At 43.9% G+C, this 22,442-nt stretch overlaps 4 protein-coding genes and 1 non-coding gene across 13 annotated transcripts in view; 4 read left to right on the top strand and 1 right to left on the bottom strand.

Annotated features, from left to right (window-relative positions):
- Positions 1-6,208, top strand: part of LOC105300432 (zinc finger protein 77-like) — a 12,174-nt gene extending 5,966 nt beyond the window's left edge. Inside the window, exons 3-5 of the mRNA XM_023538074.1 lie at positions 3,050-3,176; positions 4,237-4,414; positions 4,824-6,208. Coding sequence (XP_023393842.1) covers positions 3,143-3,176; positions 4,237-4,414; positions 4,824-6,012 — 1,401 coding nt within the window. The 5' untranslated portion in view covers positions 3,050-3,142 and the 3' untranslated portion in view covers positions 6,013-6,208. The remainder of the gene's footprint in view (positions 1-3,049; positions 3,177-4,236; positions 4,415-4,823) is intronic.
- On the bottom strand, positions 5-123 carry LOC111747132. The gene has a single exon (XR_002783408.1). It is a non-coding gene; the product is annotated as a 5S ribosomal RNA (ribosomal RNA).
- A 6,073-nt stretch (positions 6,209-12,281) lies between the features above and the next one.
- LOC105300468 (zinc finger protein 14-like) overlaps positions 12,282-22,442 on the top strand; it is a 72,311-nt gene continuing 62,150 nt past the window's right edge. For 2 of the 8 annotated variants that reach the window (XR_002783383.1, XR_002783381.1), the window contains exon 1: positions 12,707-12,825. Coding sequence is in view for 4 of the 8 variants with exons in the window: in XM_023538068.1 (XP_023393836.1) it covers positions 12,534-12,825 (292 nt within the window). In the remaining 4 variants the exon portion in view is untranslated. Of the gene's footprint in view, positions 12,826-12,913; positions 13,145-22,442 lie in introns of those variants that run through there. The other 6 variants (XM_023538069.1, XM_023538071.1, XM_023538068.1 and 3 more) reach the window with 5 other exon arrangements.
- Positions 12,761-22,442, top strand: part of LOC105300431 (zinc finger protein 709-like) — a 45,528-nt gene continuing 35,846 nt past the window's right edge. The window contains exon 1 of one of the 2 annotated variants that reach the window (XM_023538072.1): positions 12,761-12,825. The gene's annotated coding sequence lies outside the window, so the exon portion shown is untranslated. The remainder of the gene's footprint in view (positions 12,826-22,442) is intronic. The other variant, XM_023538073.1, reaches the window with a different exon arrangement.
- LOC105300433 (zinc finger protein 77-like) lies at positions 18,917-22,184 on the top strand. Its single transcript, XM_023538079.1, is given in 4 exon segments — positions 18,917-19,052; positions 20,072-20,249; positions 20,657-20,763; positions 21,142-22,184. Coding segments are annotated over 4 exon segments (1,464 nt in total).

Below are 22,442 nucleotides of genomic sequence, written 5' to 3'. Positions count from 1 at the left end.
TTAATGCCTACAGCACCTGGTATTTCTAGGTGGTCTCCCATCCAAGTACTAACCAGGCCCGACCCTGCTTAGCTTCCGAGATCAGACGAGATCGGGCACGTTCATGGTGGCATGGCTGTAGACTTAGTATCAGTTTTAGAACTTTGTTTTAAGTATTTGCTTTTAATCGCTTGTTCATTGTGATTCTAAGTACTCCGAGTTTTATTTTTATGAGTAATCGTTCCGGAAACGTATATAAAATCTGAGTCTGTGACTATGTTTATATATTTTTACGTGATCGATACACAACCATTTGTGCTGTTAATAAAGGAAAAAAGGTTTTTCTATGAAAACATTTTTTAAGGTAAAACTACACCGTTAGTTTTCTCTGTTCGTGATTTTTAAAAAGCAAGCATGTCCTGGGGATCAAGATTAGAGAGATTTCTTTGCCTATTGTTAGCAAGAGCTCAAGGTGTGAAGGACATTTGGATACTTGAAAACACTCTGAAAAGAAACAGGACTTGAAATGCAGTTTTATGTGAAACCATTTATAAGATCCCAGTTATCAGTTTACTGAAAACACATCACGGAGGATACATGGGAGTTGATTGAACTCACCATCTCTGATAGTACAGAAACGACACAGGACGGCCTCTCTCACTCCCGTCCTGGTCTGTGCAGCAGGGTCCAGATCTTACATAGAAACCAGCGCTTCCCCTCAGTGTGGTGGTCAGACTGGTTTGATATTCTCCTGTTCTGCGTGCTATTGAAGCCCTTACGGCCAAGCCCGTGTTGGCTCCAACTTAGAGGAAAGGATGACATGTGTCTGTTTGCCAAAGAGTAGCAGTTCATATTTGGACAATCAAGTAAAATGACAAGGAGGATTATGTGTGAATCTCTGATACTGGTATTTGAATTTGTCTGAACCATTTCATGCTTCAGTAATTAAGAGAGACGAGGTGAAGACTCGATTTAAGATGAGACATCCATTAATATGGATCATTGGAGGGATAATCGTTCACTCAGTATTTTGTTCAGTTGGGATAAGAGTTTGCAAAGGATGTCATATGCCTGTAAAGAAATATTATATTTACTAGAATAAGATCTTATAAATGAATGCATTGTTTCTTATATTTCTCCATTTTCAAAGCTCTACAGGCTTCATAGAGGAAAGGAAAAAGTGTTCCCCTTTTATTCAGGCAGGTTTGTGAAAATAATTTAATACACCCACACTTCTTCACAAACTTGCCAGGTCCCAACATATTTTATGTAAGAAATATACCAGAAACTTTGTTTATAAAAAGCCCCCTACATACCAAGAAAGTGTCATGAATTCTATCTTCGAGTCTTTGTTGGCGCTCATTGCGTCCTTGACAGTCAGCAGCCAAGGCAGGTATGGGCACCTGGGCACCTGGGGAGGAGATGAGCTGGTTTCTTTCAAAACATCACTGCGCACGGAACTGAAATTGATTTTTTAATGTTATGCTATAATTAGCACCCTTGCCGTGGTCAGTTACAGATTTAATCATTTCTAAATGCTAAATCTTATCGTGAGGCACTAAGGAAGTTTAGTTGTTTTCCTTGTAAACGTTTTTCCACTTTCTTGTTTTGCATGGCAGCGCTGGCTGGGCCTTCACAGGCATGGGCTGTATCCGCGCCGGTCCTCACCTTCCTGTTCCTGCCCTCAGTGGGCACAGTTGCAACGTTTCGCCGCAGAGTAGGAAGTTGGTCTGGGTTTTATGTAGACACCATTTCTTTCTGATTATGTGTGTTCCCGCCTCATCTTTTAGTTATGTTGTCATGAATGAAGAATGACATGAGACAGGTGTGTCCTCACCATCTGTGGATTGTGTGTGTGTGTGTTTTTTCCATTAATAGAATAAAATATCTTCATTGAATAATCAATATTTAATCCATCTCTCTTTTCTGGAATGAAATGAATGTGGTTGTGACTTGTCATGTTTTTTTTAAATATACATTTATGTGTTGGATTTCCATTTAAAAAGCCTTTTGCCTTTATATTTATGAATATTTTTTTCCTTTGAATATTTTTGGAATTGTTCCTTTCTGGTCTTGGTAATACTCTGTGATTTTTTTTTTTTTTTACAATTAGAAGCCACTGACTTTTGAGTATTTGTTACTTGGCCAAAGAACCATTTGAGACTTGCGTTTAGAATATGTGGGTATTTGATCTACTGCTTTTTTGTCTGTAGTGAACACAGAGATTCTCAGATCTGCTCACTTGTATCATCTCAGCTAAGTGTACTGGTGTCTATACATTTAACCGATTACAGCCAATCTAAAACATCTCCAAGTGATTTGTAATACCTCTTCAATGTGCTTATTAATTTCTGAATCATCTGAATATTTGTTCCTTTTTCACACTTTCTTTTATTCGTCCAACTTATATTGTTTTTTTAATATAATTCTTGAATTCTAGGCACTCAGTTATTCATTTGGGTGGCCCTGCTGGCTTGATAGATTCTTCAGGCACCAGGCTCTGCTCTTACACAGCACGTGTGCCAGGCCCCAGGCCCTGGCCTGTGTCTGTTTCCACAGCGTCCACCTCACCCTGGGAGGGGTGGGGTCTCTGCCTCTGTCAGATATGAGGGGATTAGACCAGGCTCCTTGGCACTGTGACTCCCAAGGCGAGAGTTGTTCTGATGAAGCTGCCGCCCTGGACGTCTCCGAGTTCATGACATCTTGACATTCTGGTTCCAGGTCTTGGCGCTGACAAGGAAACCTTTGAGCAAGCCATCTATCCAATTCTGTTATCTGAACGATGCTTTCATTTTTCAGTTTTTACCTTACCCCAGGATCCGCTCTCTCAGTAAAAATCATTCCAATTATGTATAAGGAAGTCTGTATCAGTTGTCACACTTTGCTTCCAGGTTCCATGCATTTACCATCACTGAGTGTATAGCATTTGGTTTGCTTGCTTATTGTCATTCAATGAGAATATGACCTCAGGAGACCTAGGGAATTGAGTCCTGGTCCCTGACTGTCATTCTCCCCCATCCTTTTACGTGAAGAAGTGTCTTGTTGAAATAATATATGTGGGATGTTTCAGGACGCGGTGGTCTTTGCTGATGTGGCTGTGAACTTCACCCGGGAAGAATGGGCTTTGCTAGATCATTCTCAGAGGAGGCTCTACCGAGATGTGATGCTGGAGACCTGCCGGAACCTGGCCTCCGTGGGTAAGGATGGCTTCTTCCCTTGGTTTAGATTTCAGGGAACATGTATTTCTGACAATGGATAGTTCTAATTGGGGCAAGGAAATGAAAATATGTTGGAAAAAAGACATTATTCCAGTGTTCATGGAACCTACCTATCTATAGTCAAATGGCTTTTCCACAAAAACAAAATTTCACGTATTAATCTAAATAGTTATTCATTTTGATCAAAAGTCTGATGCTCCCTAATTTTGTAAGTGTCAGTTAGTTTGTCTCCAGTTTGCTGTGGGGGAGTCAAAACAACCTCATGATTGTCACCGCTGAAGAAGTTACACTGGGGTTAATACACATTTGACATTGTGATCTTGCTGCAATTAATTCCACACTTACCTGGCATCACTGGCCTGAAGATCATAGTGTCAGCCCATCTCGTGCAATATTTGTTGCCCTCCATCCTCCTCCATGATGAGATTTTGTGCAGGAGCAGGGCAGACCACACATCATCTGAGGTCCCAATGGCACCTGGCCTGTGGGGAAAGACTTCTTCTAGGTCCTCTTTGTCTGTGAACACCAGGAGAGGAGCAACCCTTGGGAACAGCAGGTTCTAGATAAGGGAATGATATTTGTACATGTCCATTAAAAACATGACTTAATGTGTGTGTGAAAAGGGTGATGTTTGTCACTTCCCTCGTTCCCCATTGGACTTCTTATCCATCCTAAAGCACTTGGAAAGACTTTCTGTAGCTCTTTACAGGGAGCATTTGGACACGTGCATTTTGCCTGTTTCATTTCTACTTTGATTTTCTGATAACATTTATTTAAACATCAGTCTCCATCTCTTAAACTATTTCTTAGTGAACAGGCTGCCATTTTGACCGATTTTTCCTATTATTGCCAAAGTCTCAAAGGAGCCAAGGTTCTCTAAGAGTTTTTCTTGGCTCAGTTGTTCAGTCCATCTTATTAAATTTGTCTACATTTTGGGATCAGTATGTGATAAAAAAAAAAATCCACATATGATCTATTTGCTTTCCTCTATCCCACCATCTTGATCCCAAGAAACTAAATGTGGTACCAATTGTTGCAGATTGTTTCACGCACAAAACCAGTGGATCATGTTCTCAGAGGAAAATTTTAGTGAAGGAAATATCCAGTGAAGAGAAAATTGTAAGATTCACAGAAAAAGATTTGTGGTCTGTGTTTGAAGAACCCTGGACATTACATAACGTTGCAGATCAGCAGCAAATGCAGGAGAGGCCTTGGAGGTGAGCAGCATCTCCACGGGGCAGGGGTCCTCAGCAGAGTGGTACACTAACTTGAAATTTAAGAAAAAATGTAAACCTAGCTCATCAATAGTGCACTCAGAGAATGTTTATAAGACACCATTTTCATAACTGTGATGTAGATATTGAGTGTCTGAAACAGAATTTAGTTGCAAACAGTGGTCAGGAAACTCCAGACATAAGAAACAGTGAGAGCTGTGGCTCTGCATGAGCTCAGTCAGAACATTGATGTTGTTCCATGATGTAACATTGTAAACAGAGCCAGGAACATACACATGCACTGAAAATGGCAAACACATAGTCAAAATGATCGTTAGCACCGTCAATATTCATTAACAAGGACATCACTTATGGACATTAGTCCCTAACAGTGTGCTTCCTGTTTGAACAGCTGTTGTTTTGTGCAGAGACCCTGTGAATGTAACGGAGGTCGTCAGTGTGGAGACACCCTGACTCAGATCACTGATCTTCCTGTGCCTGGGAGATGTCCAACTGCAGTTAAACCCTCCGGATGTAGCAAGCATGGAAACACCTGCCTGGATCGTTCTTTCCTGAAGAATCAGCCCGGCTCTCCCACTGGAAATGAGCCCCATCCCTGTGAGGAATGTGGAGAAGCTGGCAGGTGTGTCCCGTGTCTCAGCACTCCCGGGGACACGGACCTTGTGGAGAAACCCTGTGAACGTCAGGATGCAGGGCACGCATACAAGCGAAATGGGAAGCGTCTCAGTCATAAAAACTCCTTTGAGTGTGAGAAATGCAGAAAAGGTTTCACTTGCCCCTTCTCCTTTCGGAGTCATATAAGAGGTTGCCGTGGACAGAAAATCCATGCATGTAAAGTGTGTGGGAAAGCTTTTAGGTATTATTCCTACCTTACACGCCATTTTAGAACTCACACTGGCGAGAAGCCCTATGAGTGTAAGCGTTGTGACAAGACGTTCAGTTGTCACTCCTACCTGCGAGAACATGTGAGGACGCACACTGGGGAGAAACCCTATGAGTGTAAGGAATGTGGGAAGGCCTTTGGTTGTCGTAAATACTTTAGAAGACACATGAAAACGCACAGCGGAGTGAAACCCTATGAGTGTGCAGAGTGTGGGAAAGCCTACACTTGTTCCTCCTCCCTCCGAGAGCATGTGAGGACGCACAGTGAGGAGAAGCCCTTTGCGTGTAAGGTGTGTGGGAAAGCCTTTAGGCATTCTCGGTATTTTCAAAGGCATGTGAGAATGCACAATGGAGTGAAAGCATATAAGTGTAAAGACTGTGGGAAAGCCTACAGTTGTTCCTCCTCCCTTCGTGAACACGCGAGGACGCACACTGGGGAGAGACCCTTTGAGTGTGAGCACTGTGGGAAAGCCTTCAGTCGTCACTCCTCCCTTAGAGGACACGTGAGAATGCACAGTGGGGAGAAATATGAATGTGCACAATGTGGTAAAGTCTTCCGTTGGTCCTCATCCTTACAAAAACACACAAGGACGCACTATGAAGAGAAGCCCTATGAATGTCAGCAGTGTGGCAAAGCCTTCTGGTATCCCACCAACCTGCGAGCACATGTGAGGACACACACTGGAGTGAAGCCCTGAACACAAAGACTGTGGGACGCCTTCATTCTCCCTTAATACCTTGTTGTAAAATTGAGGAAACATACTGGAGGGGAACCTTAAGAGTGTAAAGAACGTAGGGGAACCTTCAGATGTAGCACTTCACTTATTTTGTACATGCAAACTCAGAACAGGACTGAAATCTTTTAATCACTAAAATATGATTTTGTCTTTGTAAGTGTGCATCACGTGCCGTTGAGTCTGTTCTGACTCCATTGACTATGAATGAACCCGCAGTTTCCTGTCCCTACGGCCGTGCTCAGCCCCTTAGACTCAGGCCTAGGGCTTCTGTTATGGACTTAGTCATCTCTATCCGGTCTCCTCTCTTACTACTGCCTTCTATTTTCCCAGCATTATTGTCCTTTCCAAAGAGCCCAGCCTTCTCATGATGTGCCAGAAGTAGGACAGCTTTAGTTTTGTCATTTTTTGCCCCAGCGATGTTTCAGGCTTATTTTGCTCTAAGACCCACTATTTTGTCTTCCTTGCAGTCCAGGGTCTCCACGTGCTCCCCTCCAGTGCTTTATTTCAAATGAATTGATATTTACCTGTCAGCTGTCTTCACTGTCCACATCTGTACAGAGTAACTGGGAATCTGAGGGCGCGGATGGTCTCAGCCTTGGTCTCCAATGGCATGTCTTTGGTCTCGGTGATCTTTCCTAATTCTTACATTGCTGCCCTTTCGAGTCTCAGCCTTCTCTTGATTCCTTAGCCGCAGTCCCTGAATTGATGACTGAACCAAGGTAGCACAACCCTTAACAATGTCGGCGTCTTCATTGCCTGTATCAGTTATTCCTTTTGTAGTCATGATTTTTGTCTTTTTGATATTCAAATGCAGTCCTGCTTGTCTCATTTCTATTACAATGTCTTTTGGACCCAGAAGTGATAGTGGTTTTTGTTTTTTTGTTTTCTGTGCAACTCGACATAATTTTAGATGAAAAAAAATTGATTCCTACCTTCCATTATATTTCTAGTATGTGACCATGATTTAACACTTGTATTGTTGAAATTTCTTTTCTTGTCCACTGCTGCAGATACTCAAATTGTTTGACTTGATATTTACCCTCCCCTTTGGTTTTCATAACTGAAAAACGTGTCTTCCACATTTGTTGCTAGAAGTTAGTAGTCATTGAAATATTTTGGAAGAGAACAGTCTCATGTGATTATGTTCATAATTTGGTCTCTGCTCATTGTCCTTGATTTTGGTTGGACATTGGACAGGATGCATTGAGTTAAACAGAGAGACCTTGTGGCACGAAGAGGAAAGCTGGTGTCCAGAAGGTTCTACTGAATTGTGTTGTCATCTTGGATGAGGTGGGAAACTGTATCCCATTGTCTTTCTGGTTATGGTTCTGAGGTGAAGGTCACAAGAAGAGGAAGTCACATGAGGTTTGGAAAGCAGAGCTGACGAAGCCATGATTCAGTTCTTCTGAACCCTCAAGAGACATCGATGCAGAGGAGCCTAGTGAGCCTGGATTACAGCACAGTTTTCTGAGTCCTGGCTCTGCCCATCTGGGACAGCCCCAACCAAACCCATGGCTGCTGTTAATTCCTGCTTAGGCAGCAGATTGCACCGACTTTTACCAGAGCTCCCTCATCATGTACCCTCTGTGGTTTTCAGGCTCCCACATGTTTTCGTATTTTCCTGTAGCTCTTTTGTGCCCATCAGGCCATTTCTTGAGGCCACCACGCTGAGCAGTCTTCTGTCATTTTTTTTGTCTCCCTCCTTCTCTGTTTTTTCTAAAAACATGATTTTTACAGGAAGCATCTTGTTCCTCTAATAGTAGATCTGTTTGCTGCCTCCACCCTGGTACTTTTAACACCGCAGTCACAAGTGCAGGACACTTACCTCCTTGGTTATGTTGTTGAGAGGCTGCACTGACCCAGTGTTTCTCTTTTCTGGATACTTCCAGGACTGAAATAAGCATTTGTGAACATTTTTGGCAATTTCTGTTTGTTGTTGTTGTTGTTGTTGTTGTTGTTGTTGTTGTTGTTGTTACAGCTAAATTCTCTCTAAATTATAAACCTAGTATGTCCAATTACTTTCCATATTTGTATGTGATTCAAACTATGCATTTTTGATACAATTTTCTACATTGTTTCTTATGAAGCTATTATTACCTAGGTTTTCAAATCCGTTGCATACTAACAACTGTTACTATGTTTTATGTTTCATTAAGAGGATATGTTAAAGTGTCCCATTCTAGAGGATTAACTTATTCCTGTAATTTTGTCAATTATTTTATATAAGGTTGACATTACCAATTCCGATAACTCGCCAGAATAGCACATTAAAAAAACTATCTCAGATTATTTCAGTAAACGCAGAATAAAAACATTTTATGCTGTTCAACATTTATCCATGACAAATTTCTTAGGAGTTTAGGAATAGGTAAGAACTCTCAAAACTTTTCAAAGGGCCTCATTGAAAGAAATGTTTATAAAAGAACGCATATGTAAGTGGTCAGTTTGTTCAAGAAAATTATATACAAACAGGTATCTCCATCACTCCAGTCCCCTTCAGCAGTAGACTAGATGTCCTAGCCAGTGCCATGAGAAATGGGTAGAAATTTTATAAAGGAAGAACAAAGTAACATTTATTTTTCAGAGTTGAAACAATTGTGTTATAGAACCTGAAACTATATATGGGTAACCATAGGCAAAGATTAGTAACAATTTTTTAGGATTATCACTAAGTAGTTATTATGTGAAGTGGAAACTTTATTACCTTAAACTTCATGTTCTTTCACATTAAAAAACTATCTAGGGGGCACGTACTGTATCAGGAGCTTCACCCAGTTCCAGCACTTAAAAGAGGCTCTGTTGGGAATCCTGGCCTCCACCAGCAGGCCGTCCTGGGTAACATGAAAGTGAAGGAAACGCAGGGAGAAATCCTCATGAATTCATATTCGGTAACCTGTCAAAGATGACACCAAAAGCACAAGCAATGCAAGAGCAAATATATAAGTTAGACTTCATCAAAATTTAGTTTTTTTGTGCATCGAAGGACTATGAAGAGAGTGAAAAGACACCTCACAGAATGAACATTCGTAAGTCCTACAGGTGATAAGATTTTATCACTCAATAGAAAGCTGCTATCTCAATAACAAAAATGCAAACAACCCACTTAACAGATAGGCAAAAGCCTTGAATAGACATTTCTCCAAAGATGAAATACAAATGATGGTAAACATGAGAAGATTCTCAACATCACTAATCACCAGAGGGATGCAAATCAAAACAAAAGGTGATACCACTTCAACCCATTAGGATGTCTAAAATGAGACAAGTCAGGAAAAAGTATTGAGGATGTGGAGAAATTGGAGCCCATGGCCACTGCTCGTGGGAAGGTGAACTGGTGCAGCCACTGCAGAAGAGAGCTTGGTGGGTCCTCAAAAAGTTAAACATAGAATTACAATATGACCCTACTATTTCTCTCCTCCCTATACTGAAACAGGTACTCAGATATGTTATATGAATGTTCCTTGTAGCACTATTCAAAATGGACAGAAGGTGGATACATTCCTAACTCCTTCAATGGTTGAATGTTATCAGAGTTTGTCCACCTGTTTAGCAGAGCCAAATACTTAACTCAGAATTGCAGTGGAGAGAGACTGGCTATTTTATTATGAATGGTGCCACCCAGGAGAATTGGAAGCTAATGCTCAAAAGCCCAAACTCCTTTATAAGACGGGGTTTTAAAGAGCAAAATCACAAGACATCATAAATAAGGGATTTGGGGTCATGAGTCTTGCAGATTGGTTGAGAGTGAAGTAAAGGCAGTAAATCATAATTTCAGGTCCTGAGGTCAGCTTTGGCATCCCTCAGTCTGCTTTCATGGGGGATGTGACCAGGGGGTCGTCCACTGTAGGGCTCAGGAGCTGAAACATAACTTGGGCCCTGATGTTATCTTTACCCATATCTGTGACCCTTAGTCAAGGCCTGGCCACTGTTTCCGGCTGCCTTGGGATTAATGACTAGTAAGGAAAGGGCTGAGGCTTACAGGGAATGCTGGGAAAAATTGAATAGATGGCTGGGGTGACTTGTTAAATCAGAATCATATGTTCAATCATGACCATTGGTTTCAGTGTGTTTGCTTTGTGGGCTGTAAAACATCATATCGATGCATGTTACTAGGTTATCTTGATATGCAGGGGTAAAGGCGATACATCTTGTGACCTTACTTTATGTCATTATTTCTGCTGTCTGTTATTTATTTTTTCCACAGCCTAACAGGCCCCAGGCCAAGCAATTTCTATAATACTTAACAGGGAGCTGTGTGACTTCCTTCTTGTGGCTATTAGTCTAAACTAGTTTACCAACCTATATTTTTTTAATTAAAGATATTTTTTGAGGGGTCTTAACTCCTTAGCTTCATGAATGGATAAACAAAATGTAGCATATACATAGGATGGAATATTATTCAGCCATGAAAAGGTATGAAGCACTGACACGTGCTGCAACATGAAAGAATTTTGAAAATACGCTGAGTGAAATCAGCCAGACACAAAAGGCAACAGTGTAGTGATTCCCTTTATATAAAGTATCCAGAATAGGGGAATCCACAAGGACAGAAAGTATTTTAGTGGTGGCCAGGAGTTAGGATTATTGTGGCTATTACGGCCTTGAAATTTGTTTTTGAAAATGAAGATGTAATTTACTTACGTACACTCTAAAGTGTAAAACTCTGGCTTTTTGTACATTCACAAAGCTGAGCAACATCACTATATAATCTAAATAAGGAAATCGTTGACTGGAAAACAATATCGACTAGGTGTTTCATCCCAAAAAGGATTTATTCTGGCGGGAGGGGGTGGTTGGCGGAAGAAGACTGCAACCCAGGGCATGCAGCCATGGCTAGCCATGGGCACACACTGAACTCTGTGCCAAGTTGGAGAGGTACTTATAGAGTGGGGAGGTGGGGAGAGCAGGGGGAGGAAGTTCAGGAGAGGGGCGGTTACAACTACGGAACTTTAAGGAAAGCATAGAGTTCTTCCTGTAGTGGCCTGGGGGTGTCCTAGTGTGCAGGCTCTTCCACATCCCGAGACCTCTCCCATAAGCCCTAGCTCCTCTGTGGATCCACTCAACTGATTATGTTCCTTTAAAGTCCTAGTCAGTCTTTATAAAATACGACCTTTTGCATTTCAATTCGTAGGGACTAAAATCCTGAGCTGACAGATTTCCCTTGCAGGGTAAAACGGACACCTGAGAATTCGAACATCCCACACTTGTGGCTGTGCTGACACATGTTGGCTGAGGCCACAAGGTCCCACGTCTATTAGGGGCAAAGGACCGGGGGCCACAAGTTGCTGATCTCAAGCCCCAGCGTGAAGACGGGAGTAGGGCTGGTCCTCATGGTGTCAAAAGTCACACGTGAAAACTCATCCGGACCTTGCCTTGCAGGCGATCAGGTCAATGAGTGTCTTTGTAAGAGAGGAGAGGAGGAATCTGAAAAATGCAAAGGAAAAGGGTTGCAGAAATGACCGACTCAGCCTGTTAAAGTCCATTCCTGACTCCCCCTGCCACCCCCCCCCCCCCCGCCCACTTCAGGACTCTCCAGCTAACATGTTTTCCCATAGCTATCTCCCCCGCCTCTCCAGGTCACATCTGTTGATTCATGGCTTGCCAAACAACTAAAGTTCTTCCTTATCTCTGTACCTGTGTAGACATAACAAGACTGGATAAAACTGCCTGTTAGGTTACAATTGGGGCTCAGCCTTTGGATAGGAATCCACTGAGCAGGAACCAGCATTAATAAGTGCTGCTCCCTGCTTATAGCCTCAGTGTCCTATCTCTCTATAACAGTGCTGATAACGCCAAGGTCGCAGGTTCTGTAAGGCAAATGACCTGTAAGAGCAGTGGTCTGGAAATTCTTCCCCCCTTGCAGCCCCCCACCCAAGGCTCCCCCTCCCCATCCCGAGTCATGAAGCACACGTGGAACCTCAAAGGAATCACGCACCCCTTGCATGGACACTGCAGAGGTACATAAACTAATACATCGAATCAAAGCGAGCTCTGTGCATTGGTGCTGTTAAGCCCCACACACTCCACTGGCCTATAAATTCTTCCTCCAACAAAGTTGTCTGAGGGTCCAAATTCCTGAGTCGGATGTTGCTTCCTACAACATTTGTTCTTAAAGGACACAGATCCACGGTGACCTTGCCACTACACCGTCGCGACCCTAGAGATCACCAGACAGTACATACAGGAACAATCCACCCACAAACTTGAGGCAGTGAGCTGCGACCTACACCACGCAGAACCCGCCTGCTGAGATCGGGTGAGGCTCAGAGTGCCACATCCCGCACCAGGGGTGTGGATTTGTAGAACTCGCCATGTAGGGAGGGGCTGAGGACCACCGTCCCACTTCCCCCGGTTTCGCCACGCGACCTCCGCATTCGCCCGTCACTCAGGCTTACTCTGTCCAATGAGGAGGCGGAGGCGGGGCCGGAGCCGAATCGGTCCTTCAGGGGCGGGGCCAAGGAACCGCTCAGTCAGGGAACCGGATGAAGGTCTCAAAAACAGGACAAGCCCGGCCGGGTGGTGTGACAGAGATCTGTCCAATCAGAATCCTTAGGACGGGAGCGCCTGGAAATCCGTCCAATCATGTGGCGAGTTCCCGAAGCCCTGTCCAATCAGGGTGCGGGAGACCAAAGCATCGCGCATCCACCGCGGAGGGAGGCGGTCCTGCGCACCTGCGGGGAGCGGCCTGCGGCGTCCTGTCACCGTCGCTCACCTATCCCAGCTGCGGAGCCGTGAGGAGGACGCCGGGAGAGCCCGGTGCGCGGTCGGGAGATGGTGAGTGCGGGGCGCGGGGTGGGGTGGGTGGGGTTGGGGGAGAGACGCATAGAGGAGGGGGTAAGGGGACGAGACAGGGAGGGGTGGATCGAACCAGCCGGAATCGCCTGGAAGCGGCCTGGGCTCCCTGCGCCCTCCGAGGTCCCACCTTCGTCTTCGCCCTCGGCCGCGGGGTGGGGTCCCGGCGTCCTGTCACGGCCCGGCGTCGGGGTCCCAGAGGCCCGACTGTGGGAAGGTGTCCTTGGCCGGGCGGGGGACAGCGGAGGACGAGACGACCACCATGGTAGCCGTCAGAGGCTTCGGGCGGGGTGGACGCCAGGTGAGGGGACACGCCCTGGATCTGACAGACAAGATCAAAGTCAGGACTTGCTTAAAGAGACCTTATTCCAAGGATTGGAGCAATAGGGGCAGTGCTCGGATCTGAGAGATGCGCGTCCCAAATCAGACAGAAAAGGGCCCGCGTGTGTGGAGGATGAGCAGAAGGCGCTGTGACAGGAACCGTCCCCGTGTGCTCAGCACCCTCTCTGCTCAGATCGGCGCGGCCTTGTCTGTGTCTCAGCGCTTGATCAGAGGGGCGGGAGCCATGTGTGGGCCTGTGGGGAGGACAGGAGCCGGAGTAAAGTTTGGGTAAGAAACGGGCGATTGTCAAGCCTTGGTCCAGCTTATGGAATATAAAAAATCCAGGCTTTAAGTAGAGATGTTCATTCAAAAGAATAACCGCAAGGGGTGGGGGCAGGGGCTGTGCAGTGGGGACAATGCTGTGACCATATGATCTGCAAGCATCTCAAAAGTTGGTTTTTTTTTTTTTGAGTTTTACCTTTGTCGAGAGGCGTGAACAAAAGGAGGAAGGACCAGGTATGGTTGGGATGGCAGGTCCCTGGGTCAGCCTGACTTTAAGAGGGCTGTCTGGGGGCTCAGGCTGAGCACAGACCAAGGTCAGGGTTGTGAGTTTGCGAGAGATGCTGAACCACGTCTGGGCTACATGCATTTGCTCTGCTTGGACGAACAATTTAGCTAATCATTTAGGACTCAGAATGAGAGTGTGGGGCGTCTGCCTCTGACCTTGTCATAGGTAAACATGGGAGATATCTGAGAGTCTTATCTAAGTCGGATGATGAAAGGGGACAGGTTCCTCTCACCTTCATCAAGGACTCCAGGAGCACAGGGCTCAGCAGGACTCAACATTGTCACCTGACCCCTCAGAGCAGTGTTCTGTGTCCAGTTCAGCACTAGGAGCTTTCCATTATTCCGGCCTCAGATTTCAGCAGATGTAACGCGACAGTTCTTTTTGCCTCATTTCTTGTCCTTTCTGACAGTCGTGTGTGACTCAGTTCTTTGTCCTACTATGTCATGTTATTCCTGAGCTCAACCATAAATGCTGCTGGGGAAAGGTGTCTCCTATTCAGACAGCGTCTCCTCTTTTATTAGAATTGTGGGGGAGATGCACACGGTTCCACACCTTCATGCAAGATCGGTGGAGGTACGGATTAAAACCATTCATGGAATTTGTAGTGACGGTTCCTTTCAGAGTGCAGAGTTTTGTGACACCGTATGATCCTGTCCCACTTTTCGTTAATAGCTGATATCAAAGTTGAATGCAGATTTTGTGAATTGGGACCCGTGATGGTTGGTTTGACATCATTCACAGAGTTGGTGGTGTTTGTGCAAACTGAGTGAATCTGTGAAGGTCAGACTTAGGGAGCTAACCTTTGGATTTTACTAGGAGAGAAATTGATGTATTTGAGAGTTACCTGGGGTCGGAAATAAACTGATTCCAACTGAGTGTTTCCTCCTTGGTGAGCACTAAAGCCCTGGAGGAGAGGATCCCACCCTTAGGAGAGAGCGGGCTGTGTGGGGATCCAGAGTTTTGTCCTCGGAGGTTTAGGGTCCCTTCATTCCTTCCCTGATAGGGGTCACCTTGGGGTCACAACCTGTGAGCAGGGAGTTCTCGGCCTCCACTCGGATGGGCTTTGACCTCTGACTCGGCGTCCCCTGTGCGCCGTTGGAGGTCGGCTGAGGATCTGAGCTGCACACACCAGTCGCTCTTCTGTTTCCTGGAGAGGATAGAAATTTCTATTAAGGCAACTTTGAGATCACCATTTTCACCTTGTGTTGAAAGGAAACTTGGAAATTCCCAGAAACTTTGATGTCCTTTAGAAATAAAATACAGTGCTTCCAGGTCTATCTTTGGGTCTTTGTTGGCGCTCACTGTGTCCTTGACAGTTGGCTACCAAGGCAGGTATGGGCACCTGGGGAGGAGACGAACTGGTTTCTTTCAAAACGTCACTGTACAGGGAACTGAAATTGATTTTTGCATGTTATGCTATAATTAGCACCTTTGCCATGATCAGTTACAGATTTAATCATTTGTGGGATTTGGGGACTTCTGAATGCTAAATCTGATCATGAGGCACTAAGGAAGTTTAGTTGTTTTTCTTGTAAACATTTTTCCACTTTCTTGTTTTGCATGGCAGCGCTGGCTGGGTCTTCACAGGTGTGGGCTGTATCCGCGCCAGTCCTCACCTTCCTGTTCCTGCCCTCAGAGGGCACAGTTGCAAAGTAGGAAGTTGGTCTGGGTTTTATGTAGACACCATTTCGTTCTGATTATGCGTGTTCCCGCCTTGTCTTTTAGTTGTATTGTCATGAATGAAGAGTGACGTGAGACAGGCGTGTCTTCAGCATCTGTGGATTGGATGCCTGTGGGTTGTGTGTTTTTTTCCAATAATGGAATAAATTATCCTCATTGAACAATCAATATTTAATCCATCTTTTTTTTTTTCCTGGAATGAAATGAATGTGGTTGTAACTTATTATTTTTTTAATACATTTATGTGTTGGATTTCCATTTAAAAAGCCTTTTGCCTTTATATTTATGAATATTTTTTTCCTTTGAATATTTTTGGAATTGTTCCTTTCTGGTCTTGGTAATACTCTGTGATTTTTTTTTTTTTTTTACAATTAGAAGCCACTGACTTTTGAGTATTTGTTACCTGGCCAAAGAACTGTTTGAGACTTGTGTTTAGAGTATGCAAATATTTGATCAACTGCTTTTGCGTCTGTCGTGACCACGGACATTCTCAGATCTGTTCACTTGCATCTTCTAAGCTAAGTGTACCGATGTCTATACATTTATCTGACTACAGCCAATCTAAAAAAATCTCTCCCACAAGCAGTTTGTAATGTGCTTAATGTCTGAATCATCTGAAATTTTGTTTCTTTTTCACGCTTTCTTTTATTTGCTTATATTCTTTTGTATTTAAATAAAGATGCCATTAGTTTAAGAAGGACATAATTTTAGTTTGTTTGCAAATTTTAAGGACCTCTTTAATTGAGATATAATTTACATACCATAAAGTTTACCTATATAAAGTATCAAACTCAATGGTATCTGATATGTTTACAGAATGGTGTAAGCATGCCCATATTGTAATTATGAAATGGTTTTATCACCCCAGAAGAAAACTTGCGTCTATTGGTAGTCACCCTGCATCTACCCCATCTCGACATGCCTGGGTCCTGGCAATGTATTCATCTACTTCCTGTTTCTATAGATTTACTACTTGTGTACGTCTCACACAAATGATTTCATGCTCTGCACGGTCACTGAGTTTGTGCCGTCGATCGCTGCTTCTTTTCTCTTATTGCCACTTACTGTTCCATGTGACTATCCCGTTTCGATGATCACATTCAGTTAATGGACTTTTGAGTTGTTTTTACGTTTCGGTTATTATGATTCATGCTGCTGTGAATATGTTTATACAGTCACGTGCCGCTTAAGGATGGATACATTTTTAGACAGGCACCCTTAGGTGCTTTTGTCTAGGTGATCCATGCCTAGATGGCATTGCCTAGTGCAGCTCTAGGCCATGTGGTACAGCTTACTGCTCGCTGGCTGCAAGCTTGCACAGCGGGTTACTGTTCCAAACAATGCGAGATTCAGGCAAGCACAAGAGAAGATGCTGCAGTCAAGAGACACGGTAAACACGAGATGTAGGAGGCTGCTGCTAGCATAACACGGAATCTTGTTTTACACCTCACTTTTTTTTATCAGTAGAGAAAGTCTGAAATTATGATAAAAAGCATAGTGTAGTCGTTCGGTGAAATGATGCCCATTACTTAACGTGACCCATGCCATCTTATGGAGCCCGCTGGATGCCAGTTACTTTGGGAGGATGGGCCCCCATCGCCTGAAAGAAACGTTCTCGTATAGACAGGTGGGCTGATTAAATTGTTTGCTGCTTCGGGTTACACAGCTCTTTACAAAGCACATGCCACATGGCTACAAGCCACCTGCGTTGGCACGTGCCCCTTCGCTGTATATCCTACACCCACAGCCCCTTTTTGCTGCAGAGATGCCATCTTGCTGCAGAGAAGCCTCCGCTTCTTTCTGTAAGTTCCCCTGGAAGCTCCTCTTTTACTGCTGGAGTCGTCAGCCTCTTTCTTCGGTCTCTTGGCACCTTGGGAAAATTTCCTCACAATAGTAAATACATAAAGCGATGACATAGTTGTTTATTATCATCATCCAGTGGCGTGTACATTATTATCTGTGCTACACTTTGATCTGACTGGTGGCACAGGAGGTCATTTATGCCCGCACCACCCCTAACGCGTGGGTAATGTCTTATGCTACGACGCTACGATGGCCGTGGTAGGATTTTTTCAGCTCTGTTATGATCTTGTGGGACTACTTCCATACATACGGTCCGTCCTTGACTGAAGCGTTATTTGGCACATGACTGTACTAGTTTTATGTTGATGTTTGTTTTTGCTTTTCCCGGGTATGGAGCTATTTAGGAGTGGCATTGCTGTATTATGTGGTTACATGCTCATGGGTTTGAAGACCCGCCAGGCTGTCTTCCGAAGTGGTTTCTTCACTTTCCTTCCAATCAGTCCTGTGTGAGGGCCCCCTCTTCCTCACATCCTGGCCAGTGCCGGGCTGTTTGTCTCCTCAGCCGTCCTCATGGTGAGAACAAGTATCAGCTGTAGTTTTGATTTGCATTTTCCTGATGACTAAGGTCCAGCATCTTTCGTGTGCTCATTGGCCATTTGTATTTCATCTTTGGAGAAAGTCTACTCACATTCTGTGCCCGTTACTTAATTATGTTATGTCTCTTTATCTTGTTGCCTTTTTTTTTTTTAATTGTCGCCACATGAGGTTTCTTATATATATTTAGAACACGAGTCTGGTATCGAGTGTGTGATGCGCAAACCCCGCTCGCAACCCTGGTTGAAGTAACATTGCATTTTCTGTAGCTGATGTAGTTGAGACTTTTCTTTTTTAGATTTGGAGAACATATTCTTTTAATATCTGAAAAATTTCTCCCTGTTTGCTCTATATTTTATTGGTATAAGGTCATACCATGTTGTTCTAAAATATAAATTAGGTGGTTTTTTTCTCTGTTAAAGTCGCCTTTGACTCCATTGCCATTAGATCCTTCAGTGATTCTTCTTCGTGAGCCATTTTCTCTAATTCCAGGCTCTTGGTTGTTTGTATGAGAGACCCTGTTGCCTTGATAGATTCTTCCAGAAGCAGGCACTTCAGCAGGTGTGCCAGACCTTGGGTTCTGCTCTATGTCTGTTCCTATAGCATCCACTTCACCCCGGGAGGTGTCGGGTTTCTGTCTTTTTTGCATGTGACGGGACTAGACCAGGCTCCTCGACGCTGATGACTCCCAAGGCGAGAGTTGTTCAGATGAGGCTGCCCCTGACATCTCAGTGTTCGTGACATTTTGACATTCTGGTTCCAGCTCTTGGTGCTGACAAGGAAGTAAGTTTTGAGCAAGTCCACTCTCTATTACTGTGTTATGTGAATGATAGTTTTATTTTTTTAGCCTTCACCTTATTTCAAAATGGGCTATATCTTAGTAAAAACCATTCTTTTTAATTACATGTGGATAATTTATATCAGTTGTCATCACACTTTGCTTCAAGGTTCCAAGCACTTACTTTCATTGAGCATACTGCATTTGATTTGCTTGTTCATTTTCATTTTTCACGAGAGTATAAGCTCCAGGAGTCCTAGAAATTGAGCCTCCCCCTTCCTCCTGTACGCACTGGTGAAGTGGTGTCTTGTTGAAACAGAATATGTGGGATGTTTCAGGACATAGTGGTCTTTACGGATGTGGCTGTGAACTTCACCCGGGAAGAGTGGGCTTTGCTGGATCATTCTCAGAGGAGGCTCTACCAAGATGTGATGCTGGAGACCTGCCGGAACCTGGCTTCCGTGGGTAAGGACAGCTTCTTCCCAACAATTAATTTTTCTAATTGGGGCAAGGAAATGAAAATATGTTGGAAAAAAGACATTATTCCAGTGTTCATGGAACCTACCTATCTATAGTCAAATGGCTTTTCTACGTAAACAAAGTTTCACGTATTAATCTAAATATTTATTCATTTTGGTCAAAAGTCTGATGCTCCCTAATTTTGTAAGTGTCAGTCAGTTTGTCTCCAGTTCGCTGTGGGGGAGTCAGAACAACCTCATGATTGTCACCTCTGGGGTTAATACACATTTGACATTGTGATCTTGCTGCAATTAATTCCACGCATACCTAGCATCACTGGCCTGAAGATCTTGGTGTTGGCCCATCTCGTGTAATGTTTGTTGCCCTCTGTCATCCTCCATGATGAGATTTTGTGCAGGAGCAGGGCAGGAACCCACACATCATCTGAGGTCCCAATGGCCCCTGGCCTGTGGGGAAAGACTTCCTCTAGGTCCTCTGTGTCTGTGTATACCAGGAGAGAAACAACCCTTGGGAACAGCAGGTTCTAGATAAGGGAATGATGTTTGTACACATCTATTAGAAACACGACTCAATGTGTGTGTGAGAAGGGTGACGTTTGTCACTTCCATGATTCCCCGTTGTACTTCTCATCCATTCTAAAGCACTTGAAAAGACTTTCTGTAGCTCTTATACAGGAAGCACTTGGACACGTGCATTTTGCCTGTTTCATTTCTACTTTGATTTTCTGATAACATTTATTTAAACATCAGTCTCCATCTCTTAAACTATTTCTTAGTGAACAGGCTGCCATTTTGACCGATTTTTCCTATTATTGCCAAAGTCTCAAAGAGCTGAGGTTCTCTAAGAGTTTTTCTTGGCTCAGATGTTCAGTCCGTCTTATTAAATTTGGCTACATTTTGGGATCAGTATGTGATAAAAAAAAAAAATCCACATATGATCTATTTGCTTTCCTCTATCCCAGCATCTTGATCCCAAGAAACTAAATGTGGTACCAATTGTTGCAGATTGTTTCACGCACAAAACCAGTGGATCATGTTCTCAGAGGAAAATTTTGGTGAAGGAAATATCCAGTGAAGAGAAAATTGTAAGATTCACAGGAAAAGATTTGTGGTCTGTGTTTGAAGAACCCTGGACATTACATAACGTTGCAGATCAGCAGCAAATGCAGGAGAGGCCTTGGAGGTGAGCAGCATCTCCACGGGGCAGGGGGACCTCAGTAGTGTGATACACTAACTTAAAATTTAAGAAAAAATGTAAACCTAGCTCATCAATAGTGTACTCGAACGTTTATAGGACATCATTTTCATAACTGTAATGTAGATATTGAGTGTCTGAAATAGAATTCATTTGGAAACAGTGGTCAAAAAAACCCAGACTTAAGAAACAGTGAGAGTCGTGGCTCTGTGTGAGCTCAGTCAGAGCATTGATGTCGTTCCACGATGTAACATTGTAAACAGAGCCAGGAACATACACATGCATTGAAAATGGCAAACACATAGTCAAAATGATCTTTAGCACCGTCAATATTCATTAACAAGGATATCACTTACGGACATTAGTTCCTAACAGTGTGCTTCCCATTTGAACAGCCGTCATTTTGTGCAGAGACCCTGTGAACGTAATGGAGGTCGTCAGTGTGGAGACACCCTGACTCAGATCACAGATCTTTCTGTGCCTGGGAGACGTCCAAATGCAGGTAAATCTTCCGGATGCAGCAAGCGTGGAAACTCCTGCCCAGATCATTCCTTCCTAAAAAATCAGTGCGACTCTTCCACTGGACCCAGGCCTCATTCCTGTGAGGAGTGTGGAGAAGGCAGCAGGTGTGTCCCATGCCTCAGCACTTCCGGGGACACAGACCTTGTGGAGAAACCCTGTGAACGTCAGGATGCAGGGCATGCATCCAAGCGAAACGGGAAGCATCTCAGTCATAAGAACTCTTTTGAATGTGAGAAATGCAGAAAAGCTTTCACTTGCTCCTCATCCTTTCGAGGACATGTGAGAGGTCGCTGTGGACAGAAAATCCACGTGTGCAAGTTATGTGGGAAAGCCTTTATGTATTACTTTTACCTTACAGGACATGTGAAAACCCACACTGGAGAGAAAGCCTATGAGTGTAAGGCATGTGGGAAGGCTTTCGGTAGCCCGAAATACTTTAGAAGACACGTGAGAACTCACAGTGGAGTGAAACCCTATGTATGTAAGGAGTGTGGTAAAGCCTACAGGTATCTCACCAACTTGCAAGAACATGCAAGAACACATAGTGGGGAGAGACCCTATGTATGTCAGCACTGTGGGAAAGCCTTTAGTCGTCACTCCTCTCTTCGAGGACATGTTAGAACGCACAGTGGGGTGAAACCCTATGAATGTCAGCAATGTGGGAAAGCTTTCAGATATCCCGCCAACCTGCAAGTACATGTGAGGACCCACACTGGGGAGAGACCCTGCGAATGTCAGCACTGCGGGAAAGCCTTCAGGTATGCTGCATCCTTGCGGGTACATGTGAGGACTCACACTGGGGAGAGACCCTATGAATGTCAGCAATGTGGGAAAGCCTTCATTAGTCACTCTTATCTTCAAAAACATGTGCGAACACACAGTGTGGAGAAATCCTATGAATGCAAGGAATGTGGGAAGGCTTTTAGGCAGCTTCAACATTTTCAAGGTCACATGAGAATGCACAGCGGAGTGAAGCCTTATGAATGTAAGGAGTGTGGGAAAGCCTACAGTTTTCTTTCATCCCTTCGAATACATGCGAGGACGCACAGTGGGGAGAGACCCTTTGAATGTCAGCACTGTGGGAAAGCCTTCAGTCGTCTCTGCTCCCTTCGAGGACATATGAGATCTCACAGTGGGGTGAAACCCTATGAATGTAAGGAATGTGGGAAAACCTTCAGGTATCCTGACAACCTGAGAGTACATGTGAGAACACACACTGGGGAGAAACCTGATGAATGTCAGCACTGTGGGAAAGCCTTCAGGTATCCCACATCTCTGCGAAAACACGTGAGAACGCACAGTGAAAAGACTACCTATGAATGTCAGTAATGTGGCAAGGCCTTCAAGTATCTTGAATCCCTGCAAGCACATATGAAGACACATGATGCACAGAATCTCTGAACACAGAGACTGTGTGACATCTTCATTCTCCCTTAGTACCTTGTTACAAATATGAGCAAACACACTGGAGAGAAACTGTATAGATGAAAAAAATTGGAAAAATTTTTGGATGTAGCAGTTCACCTATTTTGTACGTAAAAACCCAGAGCAGGATTGAAATCTCTTAATTATTATAAGTATGGTTTTACTTTTGTAAATAGTTTATTCTTAAAAGCGATTTCTAGCGTTTTAATTTTGGTTCATGTTTCTGACATGAAA

This window comes from Pteropus vampyrus, unplaced genomic scaffold (assembly GCF_000151845.1).
Source record: "Pteropus vampyrus isolate Shadow unplaced genomic scaffold, Pvam_2.0 Scaffold212, whole genome shotgun sequence".
NCBI lineage: Eukaryota > Metazoa > Chordata > Mammalia > Chiroptera > Pteropodidae > Pteropus > Pteropus vampyrus.
The sequence above is the reverse complement of the archived record's forward strand: the minus strand, read 5'-3'. Positions and strand labels throughout refer to the sequence as shown.